The 24,772-nt window shown below is 56.3% G+C and overlaps 13 protein-coding genes across 13 annotated transcripts; 7 read left to right on the top strand and 6 right to left on the bottom strand.

Annotated features, from left to right (window-relative positions):
- The first annotated feature begins 64 nt into the window (after positions 1–64).
- F5Z01DRAFT_310464 (WD40-repeat-containing domain protein) lies at positions 65–2,806 on the top strand. Its single transcript, XM_046258948.1, has 2 exons — positions 65–428; positions 475–2,806. The coding sequence occupies exons 1-2, from the start codon at positions 306–308 to the stop codon at positions 2,440–2,442; spliced, it is 2,091 nt and encodes a 696-aa protein (XP_046121866.1). The 5' UTR covers positions 65–305; the 3' UTR covers positions 2,443–2,806.
- Positions 2,807–3,169: 363 nt separating this feature from the next.
- On the top strand, positions 3,170–4,688 carry F5Z01DRAFT_615907 (peptidase M28; the record flags this gene model as incomplete). The annotated part of the gene is made up of 2 exons (XM_046260884.1): positions 3,170–3,764; positions 3,820–4,688. The coding sequence occupies 2 exons, from the start codon at positions 3,170–3,172 to the stop codon at positions 4,686–4,688; spliced, it is 1,464 nt and encodes a 487-aa protein (XP_046121865.1).
- A 173-nt stretch (positions 4,689–4,861) lies between these two features.
- On the top strand, positions 4,862–6,155 carry F5Z01DRAFT_644632 (putative peroxisomal dehydratase). Its single transcript, XM_046262791.1, has 3 exons — positions 4,862–5,173; positions 5,222–5,270; positions 5,324–6,155. Exons 1-3 carry the CDS (start codon positions 5,054–5,056, stop codon positions 6,082–6,084), a joined length of 930 nt encoding a protein of 309 aa, XP_046121864.1. The 5' UTR covers positions 4,862–5,053; the 3' UTR covers positions 6,085–6,155.
- Positions 6,156–6,263: 108 nt separating this feature from the next.
- On the top strand, positions 6,264–8,262 carry F5Z01DRAFT_310117 (putative tubulin-specific chaperone). Its single transcript, XM_046258946.1, has 2 exons — positions 6,264–6,901; positions 6,958–8,262. The coding sequence occupies exons 1-2, from the start codon at positions 6,333–6,335 to the stop codon at positions 8,090–8,092; spliced, it is 1,704 nt and encodes a 567-aa protein (XP_046121863.1). The 5' UTR covers positions 6,264–6,332; the 3' UTR covers positions 8,093–8,262.
- On the top strand, positions 8,177–9,405 carry F5Z01DRAFT_310359 (uncharacterized protein). The gene is made up of 2 exons (XM_046258947.1): positions 8,177–8,730; positions 8,776–9,405. Exons 1-2 carry the CDS (start codon positions 8,261–8,263, stop codon positions 9,284–9,286), a joined length of 981 nt encoding a protein of 326 aa, XP_046121862.1. The 5' UTR covers positions 8,177–8,260; the 3' UTR covers positions 9,287–9,405.
- Positions 9,406–9,435: 30 nt separating this feature from the next.
- F5Z01DRAFT_644629 (NADP-dependent oxidoreductase domain-containing protein) lies at positions 9,436–11,009 on the top strand. The gene is made up of 3 exons (XM_046262790.1): positions 9,436–9,676; positions 9,727–10,298; positions 10,358–11,009. Exons 1-3 carry the CDS (start codon positions 9,625–9,627, stop codon positions 10,721–10,723), a joined length of 990 nt encoding a protein of 329 aa, XP_046121861.1. The 5' UTR covers positions 9,436–9,624; the 3' UTR covers positions 10,724–11,009.
- Positions 11,010–12,839, bottom strand: F5Z01DRAFT_644624 (uncharacterized protein). Its single transcript, XM_046262789.1, has 2 exons — positions 11,372–12,839; positions 11,010–11,319 (listed from the first exon to the last, which is right to left on the bottom strand). The coding sequence occupies exon 1, from the start codon at positions 12,773–12,775 to the stop codon at positions 11,471–11,473; it is 1,305 nt and encodes a 434-aa protein (XP_046121860.1). The 5' UTR covers positions 12,776–12,839; the 3' UTR covers positions 11,010–11,319; positions 11,372–11,470.
- Positions 12,840–14,341: 1,502 nt separating this feature from the next.
- Positions 14,342–16,204, bottom strand: F5Z01DRAFT_644603 (PLC-like phosphodiesterase). Its single transcript, XM_046262788.1, has one exon. The coding sequence runs from the start codon at positions 15,782–15,784 to the stop codon at positions 14,390–14,392; it is 1,395 nt and encodes a 464-aa protein (XP_046121859.1). The 5' UTR covers positions 15,785–16,204; the 3' UTR covers positions 14,342–14,389.
- Positions 16,205–16,236: 32 nt separating this feature from the next.
- F5Z01DRAFT_310111 (uncharacterized protein) lies at positions 16,237–17,655 on the bottom strand. The gene has a single exon (XM_046258945.1). The coding sequence runs from the start codon at positions 17,434–17,436 to the stop codon at positions 16,369–16,371; it is 1,068 nt and encodes a 355-aa protein (XP_046121858.1). The 5' UTR covers positions 17,437–17,655; the 3' UTR covers positions 16,237–16,368.
- A 523-nt stretch (positions 17,656–18,178) lies between these two features.
- On the bottom strand, positions 18,179–19,153 carry F5Z01DRAFT_310108 (uncharacterized protein). Its single transcript, XM_046258944.1, has one exon. It carries the CDS (start codon positions 18,888–18,890, stop codon positions 18,333–18,335), a length of 558 nt encoding a protein of 185 aa, XP_046121857.1. The 5' UTR covers positions 18,891–19,153; the 3' UTR covers positions 18,179–18,332.
- Positions 19,154–20,574: 1,421 nt separating this feature from the next.
- F5Z01DRAFT_644598 (uncharacterized protein) lies at positions 20,575–21,510 on the bottom strand. The gene has a single exon (XM_046262787.1). The coding sequence runs from the start codon at positions 21,226–21,228 to the stop codon at positions 20,977–20,979; it is 252 nt and encodes an 83-aa protein (XP_046121856.1). The 5' UTR covers positions 21,229–21,510; the 3' UTR covers positions 20,575–20,976.
- Positions 21,511–22,469: 959 nt separating this feature from the next.
- F5Z01DRAFT_679281 (GPN-loop GTPase) lies at positions 22,470–23,448 on the top strand (the record flags this gene model as incomplete). Its single annotated transcript, XM_046265506.1, has 2 exons — positions 22,470–22,517; positions 22,591–23,448. The coding sequence occupies 2 exons, from the start codon at positions 22,470–22,472 to the stop codon at positions 23,446–23,448; spliced, it is 906 nt and encodes a 301-aa protein (XP_046121855.1).
- A 134-nt stretch (positions 23,449–23,582) lies between these two features.
- Positions 23,583–24,672, bottom strand: F5Z01DRAFT_644594 (uncharacterized protein). The gene has a single exon (XM_046262786.1). It carries the CDS (start codon positions 24,303–24,305, stop codon positions 23,808–23,810), a length of 498 nt encoding a protein of 165 aa, XP_046121854.1. The 5' UTR covers positions 24,306–24,672; the 3' UTR covers positions 23,583–23,807.
- Positions 24,673–24,772: the final 100 nt, after the last annotated feature.

The following is a 24,772-nucleotide window of genomic DNA, read 5'->3' as shown; positions in this document are numbered from 1 at the left end:
TGCAAGTACAGCTTAAATAGCATTTTCCTTTGACAGTGCTTGAACAACCTCGCCTCACCGAACTCCCCCGTGTCGCGTCAGACACCACTGGCAGTAATAACTGATCGTTGTCCCAGCCACGCACGCCAGGACTTGTTTCGTGAACTGGATTTCGCGACATTAGCAAGGCCGCGCTCCGCCCGTCGTCAATCCCTCCATTACCTCCTATATTTCTGGGGACCTACGACTGCCATATTCCAGCCCCTTTCCACCAAAGCTCTGTCGCCAACTCGCACCCCCCGATATGGGGTCTTGAGCTCTCAAAGATGCAACAACGCAAAGATGAACTCGTTGCAAAGCAGGCGAAGCTTGCAGAGCTGAAACGGCAGAGACAGCTGCGCGCCCAGCAATCGAATGCGGGTCGCGCAAGCATCGGGGGCGCGGTCGATGTGCGTTCCCCCAACAAGCTCGCGGCTCAAGAGCTAACTACAGCAGCTCAAGCTAGGCACCGATCGGCGCGCTGTCGAGAGCCTGATCAATGACATTCTTGGCGAGAAGGCATCCGGATCATCGACTGGGGGGGCTGGCTCGCCAGCAGGTCGGGGCAGCCGACCCAGCAGCGTGCTCAGTGCTGGCGAGCTCAGCAACGCCTACTCAGAAGGCCCTCTGGTACCGGGCACGCCAGGTCCATCGACACCAGCACCCATTCCGACGCCAGCGCCGGCGCCGGCGCAGCCTCCGCCCACCCTGACGACTGTCGCCCTAACGACCGTATACGAATGCCCGCCGTCGCCTGTGAAGGAGGTGTTCACCTACAGCAAGGGTGTCCAGACCACCGAGGAATGGATAGGTCCCGATCGGCCAAGGGCTCACTCGGGCGTGTCGGACATAGACGACATCCCTGGTACCACGACCACCCCTAACAAGCGGCTCAGTAGGCGGGAGCGTGACCGGGAGGAAGAGCTGCGCCAGAAGATCAAGGAGGAGATCGAGGAAGAGCTCAGGGCTGCCAAGGAGTACATCACAGAGGGCACGGTGGGCGCGCCATCGGCCTCGGCGAATTTCCCTTCCCGCGATCTCACGCAGGAGGAACTGTCAGCTGTGGTACAATCGGACGACTTTTACGACTTTCTCGAGCAATCGACAAAGGTCATTGAGCGCGCCTTTGACCAGGACACATATGACATCCTCACGGACTACGCACTGCACGGGCAAGATGTGGAGGAGGACGATGACGAGACGGGCAACACTGGCGGGAGAGGCAAGCACAGGGTGAAAGAGGTCGCGCAGTTCTTTGACGAGCGTTGGTCTAAGATGCGGATGGTCAGCGGAATCGACTTCTCCCCCAAGTTCAGCGAGCTCCTCCTGGCATCCTACACCAAGAACCCGACCGCCCCCCACGAGCCGGACGGCCTGGTACAGGTCTGGAACATGCACATGCAAGACAGGCCCGAGTACGTCTTCACGGCGCAGTCGGACATTCTCACCGCCAAGTTCTCGCCATATCACCCGAACCTGATCGTCGGCGGTTCATACAGCGGGCAGGTCTTGCTGTGGGATACGAGAGCCAAGGCTGCCCCTGTGCAGAAGACGCCTCTGACCGGCAACGGACACGCGCATCCCATCTATGCGGTTGATATCGTGGGCACACAGAACGCCAACAACATCATCTCGTGCTCCACAGATGGTGTGGTCTGCGGCTGGAGCATGGACGTGTTTGCCCAGCCTCAGGAGGTTCTGGAGCTGAAGAACCCCAGCCAGGCCAAAGTTGCCGTCGAGGACGTCAGCCCGACCTGCATCTCGTTCCCTCAGACGGACCCTACATTCTTCCTCAGTGGAAGCGAAGAGGGCACCATCTTTCCCTGCCACCGGTACGATCGTGCTGGCGCCAAGGCAGGCGTCGACAGGAAGATTGCGTACAAGGGCCACACGGCGCCCGTCATGTCAGTAGACTTCCACCCCGCCAAAGGACCCGTGGACCTTGGTGATCTGGTCCTCTCCTCGTCACTGGACTGGAGTGCCAAGCTCTGGAAGGTACGTGCTCCCGCCGCCACGTCGACGGGGACAGGCGACGGCATCGTCTCGCCCCTGATGGACTTTGTGCGAGAGGACGTGGTTTACGACGCACGCTGGTCGCCCATCAAGCCGAGCGTCTTTGCCCTGGTGGACGGCGCCGGGTGGCTGGAGCTGTGGGACATTGCGGTCGAGACCGAGGAGCCGGTGGCCAGGATCCTCCCAACGACCCGCCAGGAGGGCAGGACGAGGAGCTTGAACAAGGTGGCCTGGGAGCAGAACGACGGCAAGCGACTGGCCACGGGCGGCATCGACGGGTGTGTGACTGTGTTTGACGTGGCGAGCGGGCTCGGTGGCAAGGAGGGACTCAAGCATGAGGACTGGACAAACGTGAAGAAGCTAGTGAACCGGGTGGATGCCCACGGCCTCAATGGAGCCATGGTTGTGTAGAGGAGAGCAGCGCTGCGCTGCCCTGGGCGACAGGGTGGCTGGCTTCTGCGATTCTCATACTTGTACAAGGCTGGTAGACGGCGTTGTTTTTACTATACCCCCAACGCTTAGAGTGGACAATACAACTCCTGGACATGCGTCTACAGCTGTGTAAGCCATTGGATTGAATCAAGACGGCAGTAGAAGTTATGCTGCCAATAATTTTGAATTGCTTTGGTAGTGCTTTGCAGAGAGCAGCCACATCGAAGGAGTCAGGGTAGGCAGAAACACCACAAGCGCTTGGACACATTCCATGACCTCTCGTCCACAAAGTTCCCTCCATCCTCGTCCCATTGACTACCCATGGTGCATGAGCAATTTGCCTCTCTCCTTGGCCACCCCGCATGAAACTACCGATAGCTCGATGCCGTCCATGAAGATGATATCATGAACTTCTGTCCGCGACTCCAACTCATCGACAGATCTGAGGCGCCGACCTGCCATATCGGGCAGGAGGTTGGAGGCCGGCTGTTGATATCGGGAGACTGCCGGATAGGTTATTATAAGCTTGCTCGATGGCTTTACCAGGATCTTGGGGTAAGTAGAAGATCTCCTCGCCCCTGATTACCAATAGGCAGAGGGGTTGGCATGTTCGCTTGTAGACGCCATCAAGTATATAGCCGGTGATGAACCCAGACACGATTCTTCTCCTAAATCACGGATCCCTATCACTTGTAAATCGGACACCATGCGAGCCAATCTTTTTGCACTCGGCACTCTAGCCCTCCCCCTCGCCAGTGCCAAGCCGTGCGAGGGGACGACTCCGGTCTTCCCTCCTCTGGTGGCCACATATGACAAGAACTACATCTCGTGCGCCAACGCCAACTGGCCGCCACCTGGACCAGGGAGCAACACGGGCTCCTTGCTCGAGCCTCAGCGTCCGGACAAGGAACTCCAAGCCGCCCTGGCCGAGGTGTCCGCTGAGCGCATCAAGGAGACCATCTCCAAGCTGGTCAGCTTCGGCACACGCCACACCCTCTCCCCACAGAATGACACCACCCGCGGCATTGGCGCAGCTAGGAATTGGATCGCCGCGGAATTCGAGCGCTATGCTGAGGAGTCGGACGGCAGACTGACGGTAGAGACAAACGGATACATCCAGCAACCTACCACACGGGTCCCTGAACCCGTCAAGATCAGTAATGTGCAGGCCACCCTGGAGGGAACCGAGGACCCGACCCGGTTCTATCTCACCATGGGCCACTACGACACGCGAGTGTCTGATGTGCTGAACTGGTGGGATGACCAGCCTGGCGCGAACGACGATGCATCTGGTGTAGCTGGTATGTCGAACCCACCAGGGCGAGAGAACTTAAAGAATGATGCTGACCCGTACAGTCGCCATGGAACTGGCGCGCGTCATGGCCAAGCACAAGCACCGTGCCTCGCTTGTCTTCGCTGCTGTCGCTGGCGAGGAGCAGGGACTTCTCGGCTCTGGCTTCATGGCGCAGACATACCGCAACGAGAGCACGAACATTGAGGGCGTCCTCAACGTCGACCTCGTAGGTAGCTCAGTCGGCTCGCGGGGTGAGAAGGAGCCTCACACAATCCGCATGTTCTGCCAGGGTCCCCCGCTCACGGAATCCGACGACCAGATGAGTACAAGGCTGTCGATTGGTGGCGAGAACGACTCGCCTGCGCGCAATCTCGGACGCTTCATCGCCGAGGTGGCCACCAACAAGTACACGGACATGAAGGTGGCCATGATCTACCGTCTGGATCGCTTCCTCCGCGGTGGCGACCATCGGTCGTTCCTGGAGGCAGGGTATGATGCAGCGGTGCGCTTCACGGAGCCCAACGAGGACTTTAATCACCAGCACCAGGACACGCGCGTCGAGGACGGTGTCCAGTACGGTGACCTGGAGGAATTTCTCGACTACGACTTCATTGCGCGTGTGGCCAGGGTGGACCTGGCGGCCATGTGGTCCCTCGCGAACGCGCCTGGTCAAGTACAGAACGTGACCATTGACACGGCCAGCCTGGACAATGACAGTCGCCTGTCGTGGGCGAAGCTGGACGACGAGGAGGTGGAAGGGTACGAGGTCGTCTGGCGTCCGACGAGCGCGCCTCAGTGGACGCACGCTGTGTTTGTGGGGGATGTGGCGGAGACGACGGTGGAGCTGTCGATTGACAATGTCATCTTTGGCGTCCGGTCCGTGGGCAAGAATGGGTATAAAAGCCCGGCATCGATACCGTTTCCTAGCTGATGGGTCTGTATGCCAATGGTCACCCAAGTCGTTAATTAGGCCTTCAAACATTGTCGTTATCATCCAAGTGTGGCTAAGCAGGATGGTACCGGGTAAAGCAAAGCGCACCCCCTGTAGCGCTCCCCAGATGGGCATGCCGGCAGCTGTTCCTGTTCTGTAGGCCAGTCCAGCCTTCCCCACACTTCAACCTCGGCTTGACAGCTCCAACAAGCTGTTGGCCCGACCTCGCTGCCTTCGGCAACGTGCCATTCATTAATATGTGATACTTAATTAGCCGCCTCGTCCTCGTCTCATCGTCGACCTCTGCTCCTCCACCTCAATTCAATTAAATCACGCCAACAACAATAGCCCCTACCGCAGCAAACATGCCTGATCCTGGAGTTGGCTTCGAGTACCCGCCCGTCGAGGTGACATGGCTCAAGAGAGACGTCCTACTCTTCGCCAACACCATTGGCGCGACGGCCGATGAGCTTCACTTCCTCTACGTAAGTCTTTCTTCCTGACAGTGACCCATCTCACACTGACTCCCGTAGGAACTTCACCCCGACTTTGCCGTCTTCCCGACCTACCCAATCATCCTCCGTACGTCATGCTCCCCAGCATTCAACCCAACCTGTTGGTATTAACACCGACAGCTTTCAAGAAGGACTCCAGCGAGGTCGTCGACTTCTATGCCGCCCAGAAAGCCGTCAAGATCCCGAATGTGCCCGACTTTGACTCTCGGCGCGTGGTGGACGGGCAGCGCAAGATGGAGTTCCTGAAGCCCCTCCCCGTCACCTCGGAGAACCGCAAGTTTGAGATCCGCACAAAGGTGCTCGGCGTCTACGACAAGGGCCGTCCCGGCTCCGTCGTCGAGACACAGACAGATCTCGTGGACGTCCAGAGTGGCGAGGTCTACTCCCGCATGATCGGCTCGGCCTTCTTCATCGCCCAAGGCAACTGGGGCGGCCCCAAGGGCCCTGCCACCGAGAACTTCCCGCCACCCAAGGGCAAGGCCCCGGACGCGACCCTGGAGCACCAGACAACGCCCGAGTCGGCGCTGCTGTACCGTCTCAATGGCGACTACAACCCGCTCCACGCCACCCCCGAGCCAGGGAAGAAGATGGGCTTTGGTGGTGCCATTATGCACGGTCTCTACTCGTGGAACACGACGTCGCACTTGCTGCTCAAGAAGTTTGGCGCCGGTGACCCGTCCAACATCAAGGAGTACCAGGCTCGTTTCGCGAGCCCCGTCAAGCCGGGCGACAAGCTCGTGACGCAGGTCTGGAGGACAGGCGAGAAGAAGGGGGACTTTGAGGAGATTCGGTTTGTGACGCAGGTCGAGGGGGGCAAGGCATGTTTGACGAACGGACGCGCGCTGATTAGAGTCGTTGCGGAGTCCAAGAGCAAGCTGTAGGCTGTTGAGCGACGCAAATATGTTTCCATGTTGCTTTAATCTACTGAATTGAGAGCATGCTATTGATGAAACTGTTGCTATTCTCGCGTGTTGTCATTCTCGTTGTAATTAGTGAATTGATCAGTGGGCGTCGGTCTGTCACCATGTCTGCCTGTATCTTTGCTGCCCCACCCGCTTCTGCCTGGCCAGCATCTCACACCTCATTTCAGTGTCCGCCCGCAACTCTCGTTCTCATTCATTAAAACAACATGCCAGACTCACCGTACGTCGGCCAGCGCCTCTCCTACGACGGTGCGCTCTGCACCGTTCGCTACATTGGCCAAGTCGCAGGCACCACAGGCCTCTGGCTGGGCGTCGAGTGGGATGACCACACCCGCGGGAAACACGATGGCTCTCACAAGGGCCATCGCTACTTCACCACAACGTCAAAATCGGCTCTAGCCGCCTCCTTCATCCGTCCGACGCGCCGCGCAGATCAGCCGCAGTCGTTTATCTCTGCGCTCCGGGAGAAGTACGCCCCTGATGCCGACGGCGAGAACCCAAACCACCCGGACCGACAGATTGTCATCTTTGGGACAAAGGTGGCCCAGGAAATGGGCTTTGACAAAATTCAACGGCAGCTCGCCAAGCTGGAAGATCTGAAGATTGTAATCCTGGACAGCATGAAGGTGGCGGGGATACGCGAGGAGGAGGGGAAAATCGGACAGACGTGTCCGAGTATCATGCAACTGGACCTCAGTCGGAACCTGCTCGAGAAGGTGGAAGACGTCGTCCACATCTGCCACGAGCTGGGAGCGCTAAGAGAGCTCAGCCTCAGGTGTGTAGCTACTCACAATCTATTTGTCGCGACAGGACACTAATGGTGGTTAATAGTGGCAACCGTCTTCAAGGCGTGCTGGAGGACAAATCCCTGGACGATTGCTCCGAAGCCTTTGACCGGATCACAGAGCTGGCTCTGGAAGATACGCTGCTGGACTGGCACGAGATCACCCGAATGGCCACAGCATTCACGTCTCTGGGCTCACTCAATGCCGGCTCAAACCAACTTTCGTCCCTCCCGTTGGTGGACTACGCATCCCTCGCCTCGACGCTCTCCAATCTTAACCTCGAATACAACGACTTCACGTCGTTGGAAGACTTATCCAGTCTACAGGGACTTACCAACCTGCGAAGCTTGCACCTCAAAGGCAACAACCTATCCAAAATCTCATCTGGCCCTGTCTTTCCCGTGTCGATCCAGTACCTCGACGTCTCCTACAATCAGATCAGCTCATGGTCATTCGTCGACAGTCTCCCAAGGCACTTCCCTTCCTTGTCTGCCCTCCGAATCGCGCACAACCCCATCTACGAAATGCCCGACCCAGACGCCAAGGACGCGACAGGGTCGCCAGAAGATGCATACATGTTCACCATTGCACGCATGGCCGACCTGAAAAGTTTGAACTATACGGCCGTCTCGGCAAGCGACCGGGCCAACGCAGAGATGTTTTACCTGTCCCGCATAGCGCGCCAGCTCGGCGCCGCACCGGAAAGTGAAGAGGCGGACATCAAGAAGAGTCATCCACGGTGGACGTCGCTCTGCGAGCAATATGGGGAGCCGGACATTGTTCGTCGGAACGAAGTCAATCCCGCCTTCCTAGAGGCACGTCTTGTCAACATTGTGTTTCGAGGGGCAAACGTGGAAAAAGAGACACGCGTGCCCAAATCGTTTGACATTTACCGCCTCAAGGGCATTGCCGGCAAACTGCTCGGTTTGCCACCCTTGGACATGAAACTTGTGTGGGAAACTGGCGAGTGGGATCCCGTGGCTGGGTACGAAGACGTGGCTGGCGACAGCAGCGATGAAGAGGATAACGCAGATGATGCAGAAGACAAAGCAGAAGATGGCGGCGACGGCGAAAGGCCAGGGCGATGGGTCAGACGCGAGGTGGAGCTCAAGGACGGGCCCCGGCAGCTGGGTTATTGTGTTGATGGACTGGATGCTGTGATACGTGTGGAACGTGTTTGAGGCGTTGTTGTTGTTGCTGTCTGCAAACACACCGACGTGCGTGTGCATGAGGCCCGGGCTCTACAGGCATGGCGAGTAGCTCGACCACAGCTTCATGTCCCGCCAGGGACGAGACGACCCTGATCAGTCGAGCAACTTCACAACAGACGAGATCTCCTAAAGTACGCCATGGCATTTTCGCGGCCGCTTTTCACCATCACCCGCCCTCAGACGGGCCGGGTCGTGCCCCTTATACCAGCGGATCTTCTCCCCGAGGGCATCATAGTTGGAGGGTACCCGCGCTCTCTGACGCCCCAGGAGATGATTGGCACGGTCGATCTCGGGGTCGTGGATTCGTGGGATGGCGGAGCGCAACCGAATTTGCAACTTTGCATTATGCCCGAAGACCCAAGCGACGGACACAAGATGCACCCGCTGTCGCGCGCGGATTCTCTCGGAAAAGATATCCGAGATCTTCTCAACGATTCTTCTGGCAGGAGTTGCGCCTCTGATCAGAACCCCCATGCGCCGGACGAGGGCTGCAGTACGCAGGGACTTGTGGCAGAGCTGGAGGCGGATGCGCACCTCGATCAAACAAAGTCAGGAACAGCAAGTTCTACTTCGAAGAGGAGGAAGAGTAGAAGAAAGCCAATACACAAGTAACAAGCCTCCCGTTTCGAAGCGATACGTACTCACAACATCAGGGGTCGCCGAGCGCGCATGGCGTCCGTGGCCAAGCGAGAAACAAGCGCCGGTGAGCAAGTACTGCAAGCGACGCCGTCTGCTACGCCCACGGGGGAAGTACACGAATACAAAGCCTGTGATATTCCACCGCCCCCCAATCAGCAGACCTCTTCTGCTCTTGGGCTGGAGGATCATTCTCATCGGAGGCACATGGTGCAGGCATCAGAAGTTGAAGGTCTACCCTTCGAGCACAATGGGAACGAGCCCGATGCTAGGATCACCACGGCAGTAGGCGGCGACAGAATTGAGGAGGCAAGGGAGGGTTCTACAGGGAACCCCAGATTCTTGCGAAGCCAGTCCAGCGCTGAAAGCAAGACATCAGAAATGAAGCCTGCTCCCACCCCTACTATACAGGCACAGGATGAGAATAGAGCGCCACTGGCCCAAGAAGAACCTGGAGAGAAGGACACGGCTGCAGCGCCAGCAACATCATCGTCAATCCAGGAGGAAGAACTATTAATAGAGTTGTGAACGAAAGTTTACCTGCCTTTATTATGATGATAGATGCGATTGCAGATGAACATTAACTCCGCTCCGTGCGCTCGGAAATGCTCACTTGAAGATGGATGTATTTCCGATACAGAGTGGCCAGCCAGTAATACGTAGTAGCATCCAGCATAGTCGCCCACTCATGACGCTAACTCCGAGGACATGATATCATTAACCCAGACAGGAGTCCGTTGCGCTAGTACTATATATGTCGCCCTGGGAATCTAGTATTCAGTAATTCGCCTGGACCAGTGCGTTTCGACCTTTCAAAAACACATAGCTATCCTCACCGTAGCGACAACTTCCAATCCCACTGCAAAATGTCTCAAGTCTCCCACAGGTCCCTCGGCCCCATCGGGTATGGCCTCATGGGTAACATCTCGCCTCTTGTCACAACAGCTGTTCCCATGCTAACGAAACAGGCCTCACATGGCGTCCCGACCCAGTGCCCGTTTCGCAGGCGATTGAAGCCATGAAGCAAGCTCTCGAGTCAGGCGACAACTTGTGGAATGGCGGAGAATTCTACGGCACGCCCGAGTACAACTCCATGACCCTGCTCAACAGGTACTTTACACAATATCCCGAGGACGCGGACAAGGTGACACTCGTCATCAAGGGCGGCGTGGACGTCAAGACCCTTGTCCCTGACGGGTCGCCCGAGTTCATACGCAAGTCAGTCGACAACATCCTCGCGCAGCTTGGTGGCAAGAAGAAGCTCGACGTGTTCGGGCTGGCCAGGAGGGACAAGAGGGTGCCGCTTGCCACTACGCTGCGCGTCCTTCAGGAGGAGTACGTCGACACCGGCAAGATTAGGGGCATCGCCTTGTCCGAGTGCAGCGCTGAGACCATCCACGAAGCCAGCAAGACCTGCAAGATTGCCATGGCCGAGGTCGAGCTCAGCATGTTCTCCCAGGACACCCTGCACAACGGTGTCGCGGCAGCATGTGCGCAGTACGACATCCTTCTAATGGCATACTCACCCATTGGGCGCGGTGTACGTCTTCTACTTTGCATATCAAAAAACCTCAAAACAGCTAGCTAACATCGCATTAGATCCTTACCGGCCGCTTCAGGAGCGCAGAAGACGCCAAGCATCTGGGGATGATCGGGTCACTCCCGCGTTTCCAAGACGACGCCATGGCGCACAACCTGAAGCTTGTCGATCAGGTACAAGCCTTGGCCGACAAAAAGGGCTGCACGCCTGCACAGCTGGCGCTTGCTTGGGTGCGAAGTATCGGCAAAAGAGATGGCATGCCACACGTCATCCCGATTCCTGGGTCGACAACAGCGTCCCGAGTGAAGGAGAACAGCACGATCGTGGAGCTCGAGGAAGACGATCTCCAGGCGATCGAGAAGCTGTTGGCAAACTTCGAGGTCAAGGGCGGCCGATACCCCCCCGGCATGCCTATCGAGATCTAAAGCGGGCGATCTGTACAGACGAATTGGTCAGCATGCGATGATTGCAGAAGTGATCAACTGGTACGATGGAAAGGGTTCATGGAGGATCAGCTGGAAGTTGTCCACACACCGGCCATAAAGGGCGATTGGGCATTGCAGAATTCTTAAAAAGAATGACATCATATGAAGGCTATGAGCTAGAAAAGTGACGACTTACCATGTGCCTAGGCATAGAGAGACAAGCTGCGTTTTCAGTGTCAACATGTCTCGCGAGGTTCTGATGTTGAAGTAAGATGAACAAAAATTGGAAGCGCGTGCACTGGGACGAAAAGTAGCGTCCCAGACTCAAGTAATGAACATTCCGAGGTTTGCCCGCCCCACGATTTGGTCTCGACGCTTGTACCGTCATGTCCCGCTTCCCTTCTTCTGTGCACAGTTATAATCGTCGCCATGACCCAACAAGACCAATGCGATCGCCTCTGCGCATCATTGATCCTGTTCGGCATGCGTCTTCAATATCTCGCAACCAACACACAGCTGCTCACCCCGAAAGCGAACGCCCCCAAGGCGCACAACCCTGGACACGCAGCGCAACACGAGAAACATGCACAATAAAGGTAATTGTCTCGATCAATCTTTCTTGACCATGATATTGACTAAATAAACTAGTAGGAAAGGAGACGCCGGTCTGTCACCGCGCCTGAGGGAGTGTAGATCTTCGAACGACGCTATCCGTGGTATCAAAACGTACAATGCTTCTTCTTCTCGTCAACGAAATTGGTCCCGCCCTCGATCGCACTCCTCGATGAACCGATATATGCCCTCCAAGCCCTCAAAGTCCGTCGAGACATGCTGTCCTGAACTCAACGGCGGGGACATCGATTTGTATCCGTCTGAATCCGAGTCCGAGAGCCAAGGGTTGTCATCCACTTCCTCGACGAACGCTTGACGAATGAACGAGTCGTCACTGAGAGATGAAAGACTATCTTCGAATTCGTAATCGTCCAGGGCGCGTGTAGACCCTCCCGGCGAGGAGACGGTTCTGTCTTCGCCCGGGGCATACGGAAACTGGAGCGAGATAGGAGCATCTGGCACGCGACCAAAGTTGGCATCTTCCCCAACAACGCCGCGTTGAATGCCAGCTTCCGCGCATAATGCTTCGACTGTATCGGCGTCAACACCAGGAAAGCGCACCCGGATCACGCCATGGCCTTCCAGCGTTACAGGCATGCCGCCGAATGCTTTGAGTCTTGCAAGATCGGCGTGTATGGCCGTCAGGTTCTTCAACGTGCGACCGAAATCGGCAGAGAGTGTGTCGAGGAAGCCGTCCGTCTCCAAGGTGGTCTCGGTAGCAATAGCCTCTGCCTGGAAGCCGCCATTGTTGGCAATGGCAGCGGCCAGGGGGCTGAGGGCGGTGACCTCGGGGGTGGTCTGGAAGTCGACGTAGGCGCCGGCGGCCTGGAATGGAACGCCCGCAAACTTGCGCATGGCTCGGTCCTCCGCGTCGGACACGCTGCGATATTGGCGATCGCCACGCGCGTTCATGCCATCGTACCGCAACTTCTGGCCGGAGACGAAGATCGCCCGCATCGCCTGGGACACATTCTGAACGACCTGCGCCGGTGCAGCTGGCCCATGCGAAAAGTACCGCGCACCTCCGCCCAAGCTATACCCGCCAGCCGTACGGGGCAACGCCCCGCCTGTGAGGTTTGGTCGAAGGGTGTTCGCAAACGGAGCTCGCCCGGAGAACTGCGCTACTCGACGAGAGGTATTTGACGACGGAAGCTTGGATCGATCGAGTCGTGGGACGCCACCGGCTTCGGACGTAAAGTATCGCCGGACGACGCGGTTGACGTTCCTGGCGGTGTTTGACGAGAACCATCGAGCGCCTCGCTTTTGCTGTTTCAGCAGAGCGGCAGGATGGATCGGTTGGTTTCTTGTGCGGAGAGTAACGTGCTCGACTTGACCCTGGAGAGGTCTCGTGGCGGTCCGAACCGCGGCAGCGGTTCTGGACACTGCGACACGTAGGAGACGTAGGGTCGTCGGACCCCACATCGCCCCTACGGACGCCATGTTGATGAAGTTGGTTTGGGTATTCTCTCAAGGATGAGGAACCGGTTGCTTGATGGAGGGAAAGCGAGGAGAGACCCTTGGGGAAATGGCGCTTTATCAACCGCCGCTGCGGCGATAATCGGATTCGCCACATCAGCAGCTGCCAATCCGGTCTGCACAGCCACGCAGCCACACACTGCGGGGCTGTAGGGCGCTTTACTTGATTTGATCTAGCGCGAATCGCGTACCTTTTCTCATCACCAGGAATTTTTTCGGATTCTTGCAACCTCTTTCTCTTCTCTCCCAACAGCTCCCGCTCTCAGCGCCCACTGCAGAGGCAACACAAGTGTGTTCGCCGATGCGCTGTGGCATACAGAGAGCGACTATCATATGTAAGTACAGACACTCTATTACCTTTCACCAATTCCTTGATGAATACTTTTCCACGAACAATCCAAATCCTACAAAACCATGGGGACTCAATTATCTCTAGAATTAGTCTGAGCGAATCGAACCCTACCGCATTCTACAGCTCAAGCTCTTCAAGACCTGCTGCTAACAGACTGCCTAGTTTTTTTTCCCGATCTTACCAAGCTGGAGATCACTTGGATGCTTGCTTGACAAACTTCAAAAGGTTGGTGCTTTCTGTTTGCGTACACTGCTTGTTACTTCCTCTGTATGATGAAGATTTTGACACACAGGGATTCCTCATTCTTAAAATATCATGTGGAGTTTGTGCTTTTTAGTTTCAGCCTTGTCTGACCAGAGACCTACCATTACTGTCCTTTCTGCCACTTTTTTCGTCAAATACGAATGCTGACCAGAAAATCGACAGGTAATTTTCAATCCATCTCAGCAAAACATCCCATCACACACCAAATGACGATAAATTGAACGAACGGGCGGACATAATCGAGCCACGTCACCTCTCGCCCTAGAAAGCAAGGCGTACAAACCTTGTGGTGGGGGACTGGCGTGAGCTATTGATGATACTTCGTCACCTGATTGTGACAACCTATTGTGGACTTTTGAGTACCAGTTATCGGAGGGACTGTAGCTAACCTGCTGTCGCCTAGGTAATACAATACCAACACGATTCCTTCTAGTTTTCACGCTGCTACCGTGATGAGCTGAAACGTATTCACACTGTTTGATCACCAGTCTTGAACTGGTGGAAATGAACATACTTTATCACCTTCTGATAGTCAGTATGTCTCGCCACCTCGGCGCTTCTTGGGACACTGCTAACGATGGCCAGTTCGACTATAGCAGTCTTGCACATTTTGCTACGATGAACATGTCGAAATGGTCGCTAACCCTGCTACCAGGTAAGAAGACAGCTCGACTTGTCCAGCCAACCAGGCTCGATTCAATGGTACGTTTCAACACCTTTTTCTTTCTACAGCCCCTCGCTTTCATGATGATCCTATTATTAGCTCTATCTGAGTTCATCGTGACGAACACTTTTTCACCTTGGAGAACTGATATGAAAGCTCCTTTCAACGATTTTGTTATACATTGCAGTCAAGAGATGGTCGCTAACTCGCTGCACAGTCACCAATTAGCCAGATACTATTGCACTCAATATCATATTTACGTCTATGCATCGCTTCGTTTCTACATCATGTGCCGTGTCTATCGTTTCATCTGTAGTCGTGCATTCATGCCAACAACGCAGCGAATCAAGTCCCAGTCGCCGTTCGCGCCCACCCAGTCAGTGACCACGATACCAGTGCCACCCGTGCCGACCTTGAGTTTCTTGGGCCCCTTGCCGTCCTCCCCATGCCTGATGCATAGATACTCGACAACCGACGGATTGACCTTGGCGGCGATCCTCTCCGGCCAGCAGCTCGCGCTGAAGAAGTTGCTGGCACTCAGAAAGTTGACAAAGAACGGGGGGCTCTTGTCCTTGTGCTGGAGGGAAAAGGTCTGCTCCGCCGCACGCTCCAGCTGACCACGCGCAAAGTCAATCTTCTTCTGCACGTTCTGCGTCTCCGAGATTTCGTAAAAGTCCTGCACGCGGATATGGCCGTCGCCAATCCGGCCGTCCTCGCAATTGTCCGGCCAGGCCGCGGCGTCGATGCCGAAGCCACGACCATCCCAGCACTTTTTGAGCTCCTCGCTCAGCCCGAAGCGACGCATGATGATGATGCGGCCGCGCGCCTCGCCCAGGCGTGGCACCTTTGGCTCTGTCCACCAAAAGTCACGCTTCTTATCGACGTAGTTCTTCTTCAAGTGGTTGCCCATCTGCTGGTCCGTGCCTTTGCCGGTGCCCTCGCGCTTCACGCTCATAATGACCGTCTCGCTCGGGTGCTTTTGCAGAAAGTCGTAAATGTCGTCGCACAGGTCGCCAAACCACTTGGTCCCCGTGAGGGAGATGGGGAAGGCGCTGTGGACGAGGGCGAGGTTCTGGTCCTCGGGCTCGGCGGACACGCGAACGTCCAGGAAGCGCACGCCGTTGCGCAGCTGCTCCGGCACGCCAATGGCCTGGCAGCGCACGGAGGGCAGGGCCTTGTAGCACGTCGGCGAGTTGTGGGTGCCGGGAATGGACAGCGTCTGCAGCGGCCAGTCGTTGTCGAGCTCCTTCATCCAGGCATCGAGCTTGGTCGAGGAGAAGACGGCGAGGAGGGCGCCGGTGGGCACGTAGACGGCTGTGAGCTCCAGCTTGCCGCCGTCCAGCTTCTTCATGACCGTGCTCTTGGTGTCGGCGCTGGGCACGTCGACCTCGTACTTGTGGCCGTCCGTCTTGAACACCAGCCGGATCACCTCCTTCTTGGGGTCTGCCGTCCGCTCATTGGTTTCCTTGGTCTTGAAGGGGTCAATGGTGACATTGACCTTGTCTTGCTTGTGAGGCTCGCCCTTGGCAACAGTGCGCGTGGTCTTGAACTCGGTAGCGTTGAGGAAGGAGTTGACGGTGCCCAGGGTGTTGGTCAGAAGATCGCCAGTCTGCTCCTTGGACCCCTCGAAGCGGTCGATGGTGAGGAGCTCGAGGGGATGGATGGTCAGATTGCGGACGGAGAGGTTGGCCATGTTGGCGAGCTAGTCTAGCTACTCCGTACAGAAGTCACAAGGGGCGGCTTCTGACGGGTTCGACTGGCGACAAACAATCAATTGGCGAGGTGACAGCCGTCTTGGACAAGAAGCGGACGGACGACAGTTCTTCAGGTACATTATACGACGGTGCGGGACACGCACCTCGGTGGGGTGGCCAGGTCGAGTTCCATCATGGAAGGGTCACGGTTCAAGCTTTGGAGCTCCGAGCTGAGGAGTGGGTGCCGTGGGTGGAATTGAGTGATGCTATTGGTGAAGATGGAAGGAGCCACCAGGGGCTAAGCCAATGCGGATCTCATCGTCTTGGTTCCTTGGACGCTATCATGGGGGTGCCGATGCTTCGTCGAGATAGTGCGGTGTTCCAGACTCCAGAGAGGGGAAACGAACGAGAGGTGAGAGATGAAAGGCTTTGCTCAAGGCTCGTCTGGCCCTCTGGTTCCAGGTTCCCACGTACCGTTCATGCACTGTGCACATACTATACAGGCACTGTACAGGGTCGACAATACCTGACCAGGCAGTTCCCAACTTCCCACGCTTCCGCGCATATAACTACTTGCGTACAGCTACCGCTCGTCTTGGGGAAACCTGGCACCACCCTGCCTCCTCACCTCATCCATAATCTCCATAAACCGAATGGTCTCACTCCACGGCATCACAGGACTCTCTGTCCGCCCCTGCTGAATATCCACCGCCACAGCATCAGCCTCCCAGTAGAAGCCCCTTCCCGGCCTCTCAAACTCGTACGTCTTCTCCCCGCCGCCCCTCTTCACGACGGTGAACGAGCTGGGCACCGACGCAGCGGGCCCATGGACGATCAATGTGCCCTCGCTGCCCTCAACGCGGCAGAAGTCGTCGCCTGTCTTGAGGTCGCTGTGCGAGGTGGCAATGCCCTGTCTCCCGTCCTTGTAGAGTAACAGCACCGCGGTGCTGACGTCCACGCCATCAGAGAGCGACTGGATGGCCCTCACAGCCGGCGTCTCTGCTGCCCCCTTCTTCTCTCCCAACGCCGGCTCCAAGCCCAGAATGGTCAGGGTCAAGCTGTAGATACCGATATCCAGCAGACTGCCAGCCCCCAGAGCTGGATTCTTTAGCCGCGACTCGGGTCCTTTGGAGGCAATGTCTTGAAAGATGGCAAAGTCGCAAAATGCCCGCCTCACCTCGCCAATGACCTTTTCCTCGTGCAAGACTTTCTGCATGGCCTTGATGAGGGGAAAGTGCCGTGTCCACATGGCCTCCATCACATAGACGCCCTTGGCCTGTGCAGTCTCAAAGACCTCCCTGGTTTCTTTGGCAGTCAGCGTGAAGGCCTTCTCGCAGAGGACGTGCTTGCCCGCAGAGATGGCATCGAGGCAGTTCTTCTTGTGGAAGGCGTGCGGCGTGCCAATGTAGATCACGTCGACGTTGGGATCGTTGTACACTTCCTCGTAAGAGCCGTAGATGGCGGGTGACGTCTGAGGAATGTGCTTGGCGACAAAGTCTTTGCCCTTCTGGAGCGAGGAGGAGCCAATGGCTTGGATGGTGTGCGTGGCCTGGGGTTCTGGTCGATCGGTTCGGACGATGTCCTCGACGAACCAGGAGGAGATGAGGCCGGTGGCGATGATGCCCCAACGTATGTTGGGAAGTTCGGGCATGTCGCGATTGGTGCCTACTGTCCGTGGACGAGGCGTGATTTGTTGGAGGCAGAAGTTTTTGGCGATTCTCAGCTCATGGTCTCAAGTATAGACGGACGATTTAGCCTATATTCGCCCAGTCTCCCCTTCAACACGTTGCAGGACGTGGTGACGTCCTGGAAGGTATTATCGTGAGGGGAAATGTGGATATTGGCGCTTTGGAGTAGGGATCGGTAGCAGTCATGTCGACATGTTGTTTCCTTGATATTTTCAAGCCAAGAGCCCAGCTTGGCTGAGGCTGACAACGAGTGTCCCCATGATTTCCATTCAGCTATCCGCTTCCGAGGGTTTGTTGTAGTGACTACAGCCACCAATTGTGAATAGGCGACAAAACTACTTGCATCCCATTTCGTATTTCTTCTGAAGCGGAACGATGACCTTGTGTGATCACATTCAATGTTAAGTCCGATCGCCGTCCTGATTGTGTCCGAAGTACATGAGCGTCGAAGCCTGCCGCCACAATCTAACGTTAGTTAGTACATGCACGCTAATATCAGCCAGCTGACCTTTGGCCAGCTGTGTGTGTGTGGCAGCTCCATCACGGAAGCCAGACCACGCGACATGATGGAGATGGACCCGAGTCGAAGGAAAGGAGGGACGGACGACCCAACGCCTTGGGTTGACAGTTGCGTCTGTCATCAGAGTATAATCTCCTGAGTTCAACAAAGATCTGACCGTAAAATCTAGGCTTACAAAATGGAAACTCGATTTATTTTATTTCATCAGTCGTGTACCCGTATGTAGATAACCCCCAAGAGAAAGAATAACGCAACCTCTGCCCTCACCATCGGCTTAATGCTGTGCTCAAATTATGTAACAAGACAAACTAGAATGTCCAACAAAGAATTCAAAGTGCTTTACGAATGTGACCGCCTCCTCTTTGAGCTCTCGCCTACAAAGAGCGAAGGGGCGGTTGGACTTTCCCGCTGCCGCTTCATCTCGCTCCGTTGCCGTAGCACCTCTTGCACAATCCTCTCGGAGCCGACGACGTTGCCCACACCGTCTGTGACCATACCGGCATCGATCTCGATCCGCACGGGGCGAGGGTTGCCGTTGCCGTCGATCATGGGGATGCCGCAGTTGCCAGAGCTGTGCTTCTGGATGGCCTGTGTGACAGCGTCGGCGATGGCGGTGGCGTGGTTGGCGGGCGAATCGCTCAGGCAGATGAGGTTGTTGTTTTTGAGGATGTTGATGGAGGTGTTGATGCGGAGTGTGAGTGGTGAGATGGCGCTGTCGTCCAGCTCATCGCCCTCGAGCGCGGTTGTTGTGAGAGGCCTCGTGTAGAAGCTCACCTGTGGAGGTCGTGTGTTGTATGGTGGCGGTGAGACGTTCTCGGGGGACATGATGTTATATGAGGAGTCTTTGGGTAGAATGAGGTGTGGGATGCTTGACTGGTTGTGATCGGAGGTATTCATTGTGTCTGTGACCTTGGGTGTGAAGTCGAGTTTGGGTTGTGGTAAGTGATCCCCACGATGACTTTGTCGTCGTCAATGTCCTGACGAAGCACTCTTGAGCGAGACGAGAGGGTTGCAAGAGTTAAAATCTCAGACCCGGTTGGGAGGTATGGGGGAAAAGTTTTGTCCAGTCGATATCCCAAGACACTGCCGGCCAGCCTGAGGGGCCTTGAGTAACGGAACCGTCTGTCAGAGTGTGACGGATACGGTGCCGACAGAGCGGTTCACTTGCGGCAATAGCAGTAGTCGGCCGGGATGGCGTAGTGCGATGTGAGGTATGGCGCCACAGCTTGTCAAACTCGAGACCGCACGGTACGTGTGTAGATCGGATCAAGACAGGCGCTAGACTCCAGGGCTCGGATGTGAGGACCAAGTGTGCCAGAGGTAGACGAATTAGGAAGCGGAAGGACCAAGAAAGAACTTTGTACTGGAATCCGAGTGGTGGGTGCGATGAAGGAAACGGTAGAGGTTGTAGAGGAGGGACGGCTTATAATATGCGAAAAGGCTTGCGGTCCATCATGAGGCCAAGCAGGTCTGGTGGAATGGATGCAGTGAGACAGACGTGGGCGGTTCGGAGCAGAATATGAGCGGCCCACGCCCGTCTCGCTTGACAATAGGATGATCCATTGTCCCCTGTTCTCGGTTTGCAGGAGAATTTTTCCCTCACAAACACGTCTGTCCCTATTGAATACCAAACGCACAGCAGATAATCCATTTGACCGAGGGCAAGCACGTATGGGAAGAGTAGACTGAGTTGTCGTTCCCAAACGCACGGCGCGCAACAACGATTCATGCGCGCTCCGTGCTCACATTGAGGGCTCGTGCGCTCGCGGGAAAAAAAAGTATAGATCCCGCTCGCGACCTCTGATCTGGCAGCGAGACGGGTCCCGCCGCGCGCGAATGTCATTGACACAGGCGGGACCTGTATTCAGCCTAGGCCAGCAAATGAAGGCGGACGCATGAGCAGGGCTGGGCTACGTATCTGTGCTCGTGGCAGGCGTTCGTGGGGCCCGATGGTGTGTGGCCAGCACACCCTCCATGGACCCGAGAATATGAATCAGCTACAGTAGCGCCTATGGAGAGGACGCCTTTACCGCCCGTTGGCGTGCTGCTCACCGGCTTCGAATGCCATGTCTAAGCATTGTCTGTCCTTCTCCAAGAGAGCGTGTGCTAATTCGGGTGCCGGGCGGGCGGCTGCCAACACTGAACAGTCGCCAAGGCCTTGCTCGCCAGTTCAGTAGAGCGTGACTGAGCGTCCATGACACGTAGAGTCTGAGCGTGCGTGTGCATGTACGATGGGCGAGATGAGATCCCATCCCTGCTCCGAGACGCCGAGACGGAGGTCGATCAAGCAGGCAGACAAGCTCTGATGGGGAAATGGGCCTTGCTTCATGTTGCTATTGTGCGCTGACGAGCTTGATATTGTTGTCGAAAAGGGGCTGGCGGCTGGCCTATTGACAACCAAAAGAGGACTAGCGCCCGTCCCTAGACCCCACGAGGATTCCCCGCTAGCAGCACTAGCAGGCGATCCCGTCGAGCGCCCATTGGCCATCTCGTTCCGAAAGCGGGGCTTGTACCACCACGCCCGACGACAATCAACCTCGTCTCTCCATCACGGAGTTGCACTGCGTCAGTCCGTGAAACCATTCAAGACCCCATTGATGACCTCGATCAGGCCCATATCGATCCGCGGCCCCTCTTGTCTTCCTACAGGATACTTCGAAGGCGGAGAGCACACGAGCACACCTCTACGCTTACTCGCTCGCGCCTGCGGCCCTGCCTGGACTCTGGAGTAGCAGCTGCATGACAGGCTGATTGTGACAGTTGTCATTTGTCGGACACCCATTTACATTTCTTCAACAAGCTGCCGTTTCAAGGAGGATCTTCCGGTTTCCCTGGCGGTCACTGCATCTCGCTTGCCTAGACCTGCGCCGAGCCACCTCCCGCGGTCCCACCATAGGCTGCGAAGCTGCGATCCTTCTTCCTCGCTTCTACAGCGTTATACACTTGGCAAAATGGCGTTTTCGCTTGTGCTGTCAAGTATTTGTCATGACGGACCCAGCGTTGCGATCTTGGCGCGGCATGATCGATCCGCCCAACAATGGTAAAATCCGGTACTGAATGAGCCCATTGATCGCGACGGGGTCAGACATCGCCATCCACATACGTACATACGTATCATGGGTATTTGACAAATACCACATGCGTGGGTAGTTTGCAAACCTTGTCCCAAACAAGCCAAGCACATAGCCCACCGGGCATGACCCGACGGCTTCAAGGTCGCAACCCGTACACACATTCACAACCTTCAACGGGCGGCCGCCATTCCCAGATTCACGGCAGCAAAGTGCCGCGCTCGGAATGAGAGTCTAAAAACACAGCCATGAGCAGGAGGCGCGAAATGTCACATACCCATGCCACAGCCGTCATCCATCCCGCCAGTGCGCCGATCGAGGACGCCAGGGACTTGGCTCTGCCTCGACGGACCGCGGGTAACTTGACACATGATGTAACGCCGCTCGAAACAGCGCACTCGTAAGTCACCCAGGAAAGAATAGGACTATTGTCAAATTCCTGAAACCAATCACATCGTGTGGATGGCATAATTCGTCCACTCTTCTTGTCCTGCATCTGCTATCCTCCACCACGCTGGCGTCTGCCCCCAACCCATTGTTCGATGACTTGGGTCTGCAGCGGCACTATGCACCTCCCTGCCTGAATCGCAAGTCATACTCGCTTTCATTGATTGAATGAATATTATCTGCCGGTAACAGGACATGCACGTTAATTCATTCACCCGTGCCCCCCCCCCGAGATCCTCTCCCCCCCTCTGCCGTGCGGGAATCGACCTGCAAACTATCGTGGCTGCTTTTCCAGAGCTTACCTTTCTGCCAAGCATGTCTAGACACTTGCCATATATTAGCCCCAAGCACCCCACGCACAGGGCTTGGGTAAGCTCCCGTGTGTTTATTTGTCAGACCTTTGGGGGGGGGAACTAATACTCATGAAATTCTCGTCCAGCCGCAAACGTCGAGGACATGGTCGCCAGAGCTTTCTCAGTGCGAACCAATACCTTCTCTGATCACGAAAGTTCGTTAAAATATAGCTTGTTTTCTTAAACTGTAATTACCAAGTTATGTATGCGAGGTATCTCTGGGCTCGCATCAAATTCTGGATCGATCTGCCGTGTACAACAGGTACGCTTCTGCCAGAGATGATGTGTTCGGGCCAGTGCAACTATTTGTCTTCCTCGTGACGAGGGATCTACAAATATGTTTTCTCTGTCTTTCTTCGGAAAATGTCCACGAAAAATATCTCCCTGGCCTGCATCTGTTGAGTCAAGTGTCTGGACCGGACACTTGACAGCCCAGTCCATCCCGGAGCTCCCGGCTACCCTATACACCTGCGGGGCCCCCACCACGAACGACTCCAGCAGCCCAACTCCGTCGACAATTCTTTTGACAACCATCCCGCTCTTTGCGACCAGCGCAGCCTCTCCCTCGCACCCATTTGCCCACGCGCGCAGCCACAGATCCCACAATGAGCAAGTTCGGCACCATGGTCATGGGGCCCGCAGGCGCGGGAAAGGTACAGACAACCCCCCCCAGTGTTCGACACCCTCTCTTGCGCGCAGCGTTGCTAACATGAAGTTCCGCGACAGTCCACGTTCTGCGCCGCCCTCATCACCCATCTCAACCTCAACCGCCGCTCCTCCTTCTACGTCAACCTCGACCCGGCCGCCGAGTCCTTTGAGCACCAGCCTGATCTCGACATCAAGGACCTCATCTCCCTGCACGACGCGATGGAAGAGGTCGGCCTCGGGCCGAACGGCGGCCTGATCTACTGCTTCGAGTTCCTCATGGAGAACCTCGACTGGCTGACGGAGAGCCTAGACGGGCTGACAGAGGACTACCTCATCATCTTCGACATGCCCGGCCAGATCGAGCTCTACACCCACATCCCCATCCTGCCGACCCTCATGCGCTTCCTGAGCCAACCGGGCAGCCTGGACGTGCGCATGGCGGCCGTGTACCTCCTCGAGGCGACCTTTGTCGTCGACAGGGCCAAGTTCTTCGCCGGCACCCTGAGCGCCATGAGCGCCATGCTCATGCTCGAGGTGCCCCACATCAACGTCCTGAGCAAGATGGACCTCGTCAAGGGGCAGGTCAAGAAGAAGGACATGAAAAAGTTCCTCACGCCCGACACGGCGCTCATCGACGACGACCCCGTCGAGCACGAGCGCAGGCTCCGCGCGGGCGAGGAGGACGCCGACGACGAGTTCAAGCGACCCGACGACAAGGACCAGGTCATGAAGGGCACGTCCTTCCGGAAGTTGAACCGCGCCGTGGCCGGGTTGATTGAGAACTTTAGCATGGTGAATTACCTCAAACTGGATGTGACCAACGAGGACAGCGTGGCGGCCATCTTGAGCTACATCGATGACTGCATCCAGTTCCACGAGGCGCAGGATCCAAAGGAGCCCAAGGACGAGGACTTTGAGGAGGGGGATGAGGAGTAGTTTTTGCCTTCGACCCATGTGCTGGGTGGGCTCTTTTCTTGAGCTTTTTTTTGTCTTTCTTGCATAGCGCGGCGTCTGGGCATGGTCTGTCTGGTCGAGAGTTAATGGATCAAATATCACCCAAAAGAACGACTTCTTCATGTACGTTGATAAAACATCATATCCTTCATTGTCGCGTTTGTCGTTATCATGATCACAATGCAGTGCTGTTACCCCGGCATGTTGTACCCAAGTTTCCCACCTGCGGTGTTTCCTCCTTCAACACAGCGTCTCTTGGAGCCACGTCCCAGTAAACAACGTCCAACGCCCTCCCTTCACCAAAAATAAGAATAAAGACAGCTTCCCCCTTTCCCTGGTTACTACCTCCTCGTCCTCGGGTTGCCCTGGCTCTCGTAGCGGTCGTACTCCTGCACCCAGACCTCCCGCAACGACGCCAGGTAGCCCACAATCTTGGACGCGACCACCACGACGTCCCGCAGCGACCGCGCGGGCCCCCTCTCCCATGCAATGGCGAGCACGACGACGATGGCGGCGTAAAAGGCCAGGACCATGGTGAAGCGCGCCCACCACATCATCAGCCGCCGGATCCAGTTCATAATCATGACCACGGCCGTGATGACGCCCAGCGCCACGACGACGCCCACGGCGCCCGAGTTGTCGTGCAGCGCATCGGACACGCGCTCGATCAGCGGGTCGAGGTACGGGAGGGCCGCGGAGACGGCGTTGGTCGCGACCACGGTGCTCTGCTTGAGCAGCAGTTGGAACTGCGACTGCGGGTGGAGGATGTTGGTCTGGACGAAGGCGTAGGCGTCGGGCGGGAGGATGCGCGAGAGCGCCTGGTGGGTGAGGAAGTCCATGCCCAGTGGCGCGTGTGTTTGTGGACTCGCTCGCGCTGTCTGTATCGTGGTCGCTGTTGATGCGGCGCGGCTGGGTCGTGGCAGGGTAGACGTGCTCTGCCTCTCGATGACAGACTGCTGTTCTCAGAACAATTCAGCTTAGCTCGATGAGGGAGCCAAAGCCAAGATTTTCTGATTATCGCGTCGTGCTGTCGCGTTTTCAAGGGTCTTTTGGCGGTGTGGGAAGGATCAAAGGCAATTGGGACTAGACCTTGTCACGGTGAAGCCTTGGTGGGGCTTCTGTCGCGGGATCGTCAGGCGTTGGTCACAATGGTCAGTCACTAATTGCGAGGCACTAGTCCCAAACTAGCAAACTACCTGGTCTGGGTGAGTTTGGGCGATGTTTGGCAGGGCACAAGAAGCGATAAACATTATTCTTATTGTCATGACGATCATAGGACCGCTGGAAGTGCTCGCGTCTCATAATG

Source organism: Emericellopsis atlantica (assembly GCF_019669845.1).
Source record: "Emericellopsis atlantica unplaced genomic scaffold F5Z01scaffold_3, whole genome shotgun sequence".
NCBI lineage: Eukaryota > Fungi > Ascomycota > Sordariomycetes > Hypocreales > Bionectriaceae > Emericellopsis > Emericellopsis atlantica.
Note: the sequence above shows the minus strand (reverse complement) of the source record. Positions and strands in the feature narration are given on the sequence as shown.

Bases quoted from the DNA above. Each gene is read 5' to 3' on its own strand.
- F5Z01DRAFT_310464 (XM_046258948.1), top strand. From the start codon at position 306: ATGCAACAACGCAAAGATGAACTCGTTGCAAAGCAGGCGAAGCTTGCA. The intron at 429-474 runs GTGCGTTCCCCC...TAACTACAGCAG, and splicing joins GCATCGGGGGCGCGGTCGAT to CTCAAGCTAGGCACCGATCG.
- F5Z01DRAFT_644632 (XM_046262791.1), top strand. From the start codon at position 5,054: ATGCCTGATCCTGGAGTTGGCTTCGAGTACCCGCCCGTCGAGGTGACA. The intron at 5,174-5,221 runs GTAAGTCTTTCT...TGACTCCCGTAG, and splicing joins ATGAGCTTCACTTCCTCTAC to GAACTTCACCCCGACTTTGC. The intron at 5,271-5,323 runs GTACGTCATGCT...TAACACCGACAG, and splicing joins GACCTACCCAATCATCCTCC to CTTTCAAGAAGGACTCCAGC.
- F5Z01DRAFT_310117 (XM_046258946.1), top strand. From the start codon at position 6,333: ATGCCAGACTCACCGTACGTCGGCCAGCGCCTCTCCTACGACGGTGCG. The intron at 6,902-6,957 runs GTGTGTAGCTAC...GGTGGTTAATAG, and splicing joins CTAAGAGAGCTCAGCCTCAG to TGGCAACCGTCTTCAAGGCG.
- F5Z01DRAFT_310359 (XM_046258947.1), top strand. From the start codon at position 8,261: ATGGCATTTTCGCGGCCGCTTTTCACCATCACCCGCCCTCAGACGGGC. The intron at 8,731-8,775 runs GTAACAAGCCTC...TCACAACATCAG, and splicing joins AGAAGAAAGCCAATACACAA to GGGTCGCCGAGCGCGCATGG.
- F5Z01DRAFT_644629 (XM_046262790.1), top strand. From the start codon at position 9,625: ATGTCTCAAGTCTCCCACAGGTCCCTCGGCCCCATCGGGTATGGCCTC. The intron at 9,677-9,726 runs GTAACATCTCGC...CTAACGAAACAG, and splicing joins CATCGGGTATGGCCTCATGG to GCCTCACATGGCGTCCCGAC. The intron at 10,299-10,357 runs GTACGTCTTCTA...ACATCGCATTAG, and splicing joins ACTCACCCATTGGGCGCGGT to ATCCTTACCGGCCGCTTCAG.
- F5Z01DRAFT_644624 (XM_046262789.1), bottom strand. From the start codon at position 12,775: ATGGCGTCCGTAGGGGCGATGTGGGGTCCGACGACCCTACGTCTCCTA.
- F5Z01DRAFT_644603 (XM_046262788.1), bottom strand. From the start codon at position 15,784: ATGGCCAACCTCTCCGTCCGCAATCTGACCATCCATCCCCTCGAGCTC.
- F5Z01DRAFT_310111 (XM_046258945.1), bottom strand. From the start codon at position 17,436: ATGCCCGAACTTCCCAACATACGTTGGGGCATCATCGCCACCGGCCTC.
- F5Z01DRAFT_310108 (XM_046258944.1), bottom strand. From the start codon at position 18,890: ATGAATACCTCCGATCACAACCAGTCAAGCATCCCACACCTCATTCTA.
- F5Z01DRAFT_644598 (XM_046262787.1), bottom strand. From the start codon at position 21,228: ATGTGTGTACGGGTTGCGACCTTGAAGCCGTCGGGTCATGCCCGGTGG.
- F5Z01DRAFT_644594 (XM_046262786.1), bottom strand. From the start codon at position 24,305: ATGGACTTCCTCACCCACCAGGCGCTCTCGCGCATCCTCCCGCCCGAC.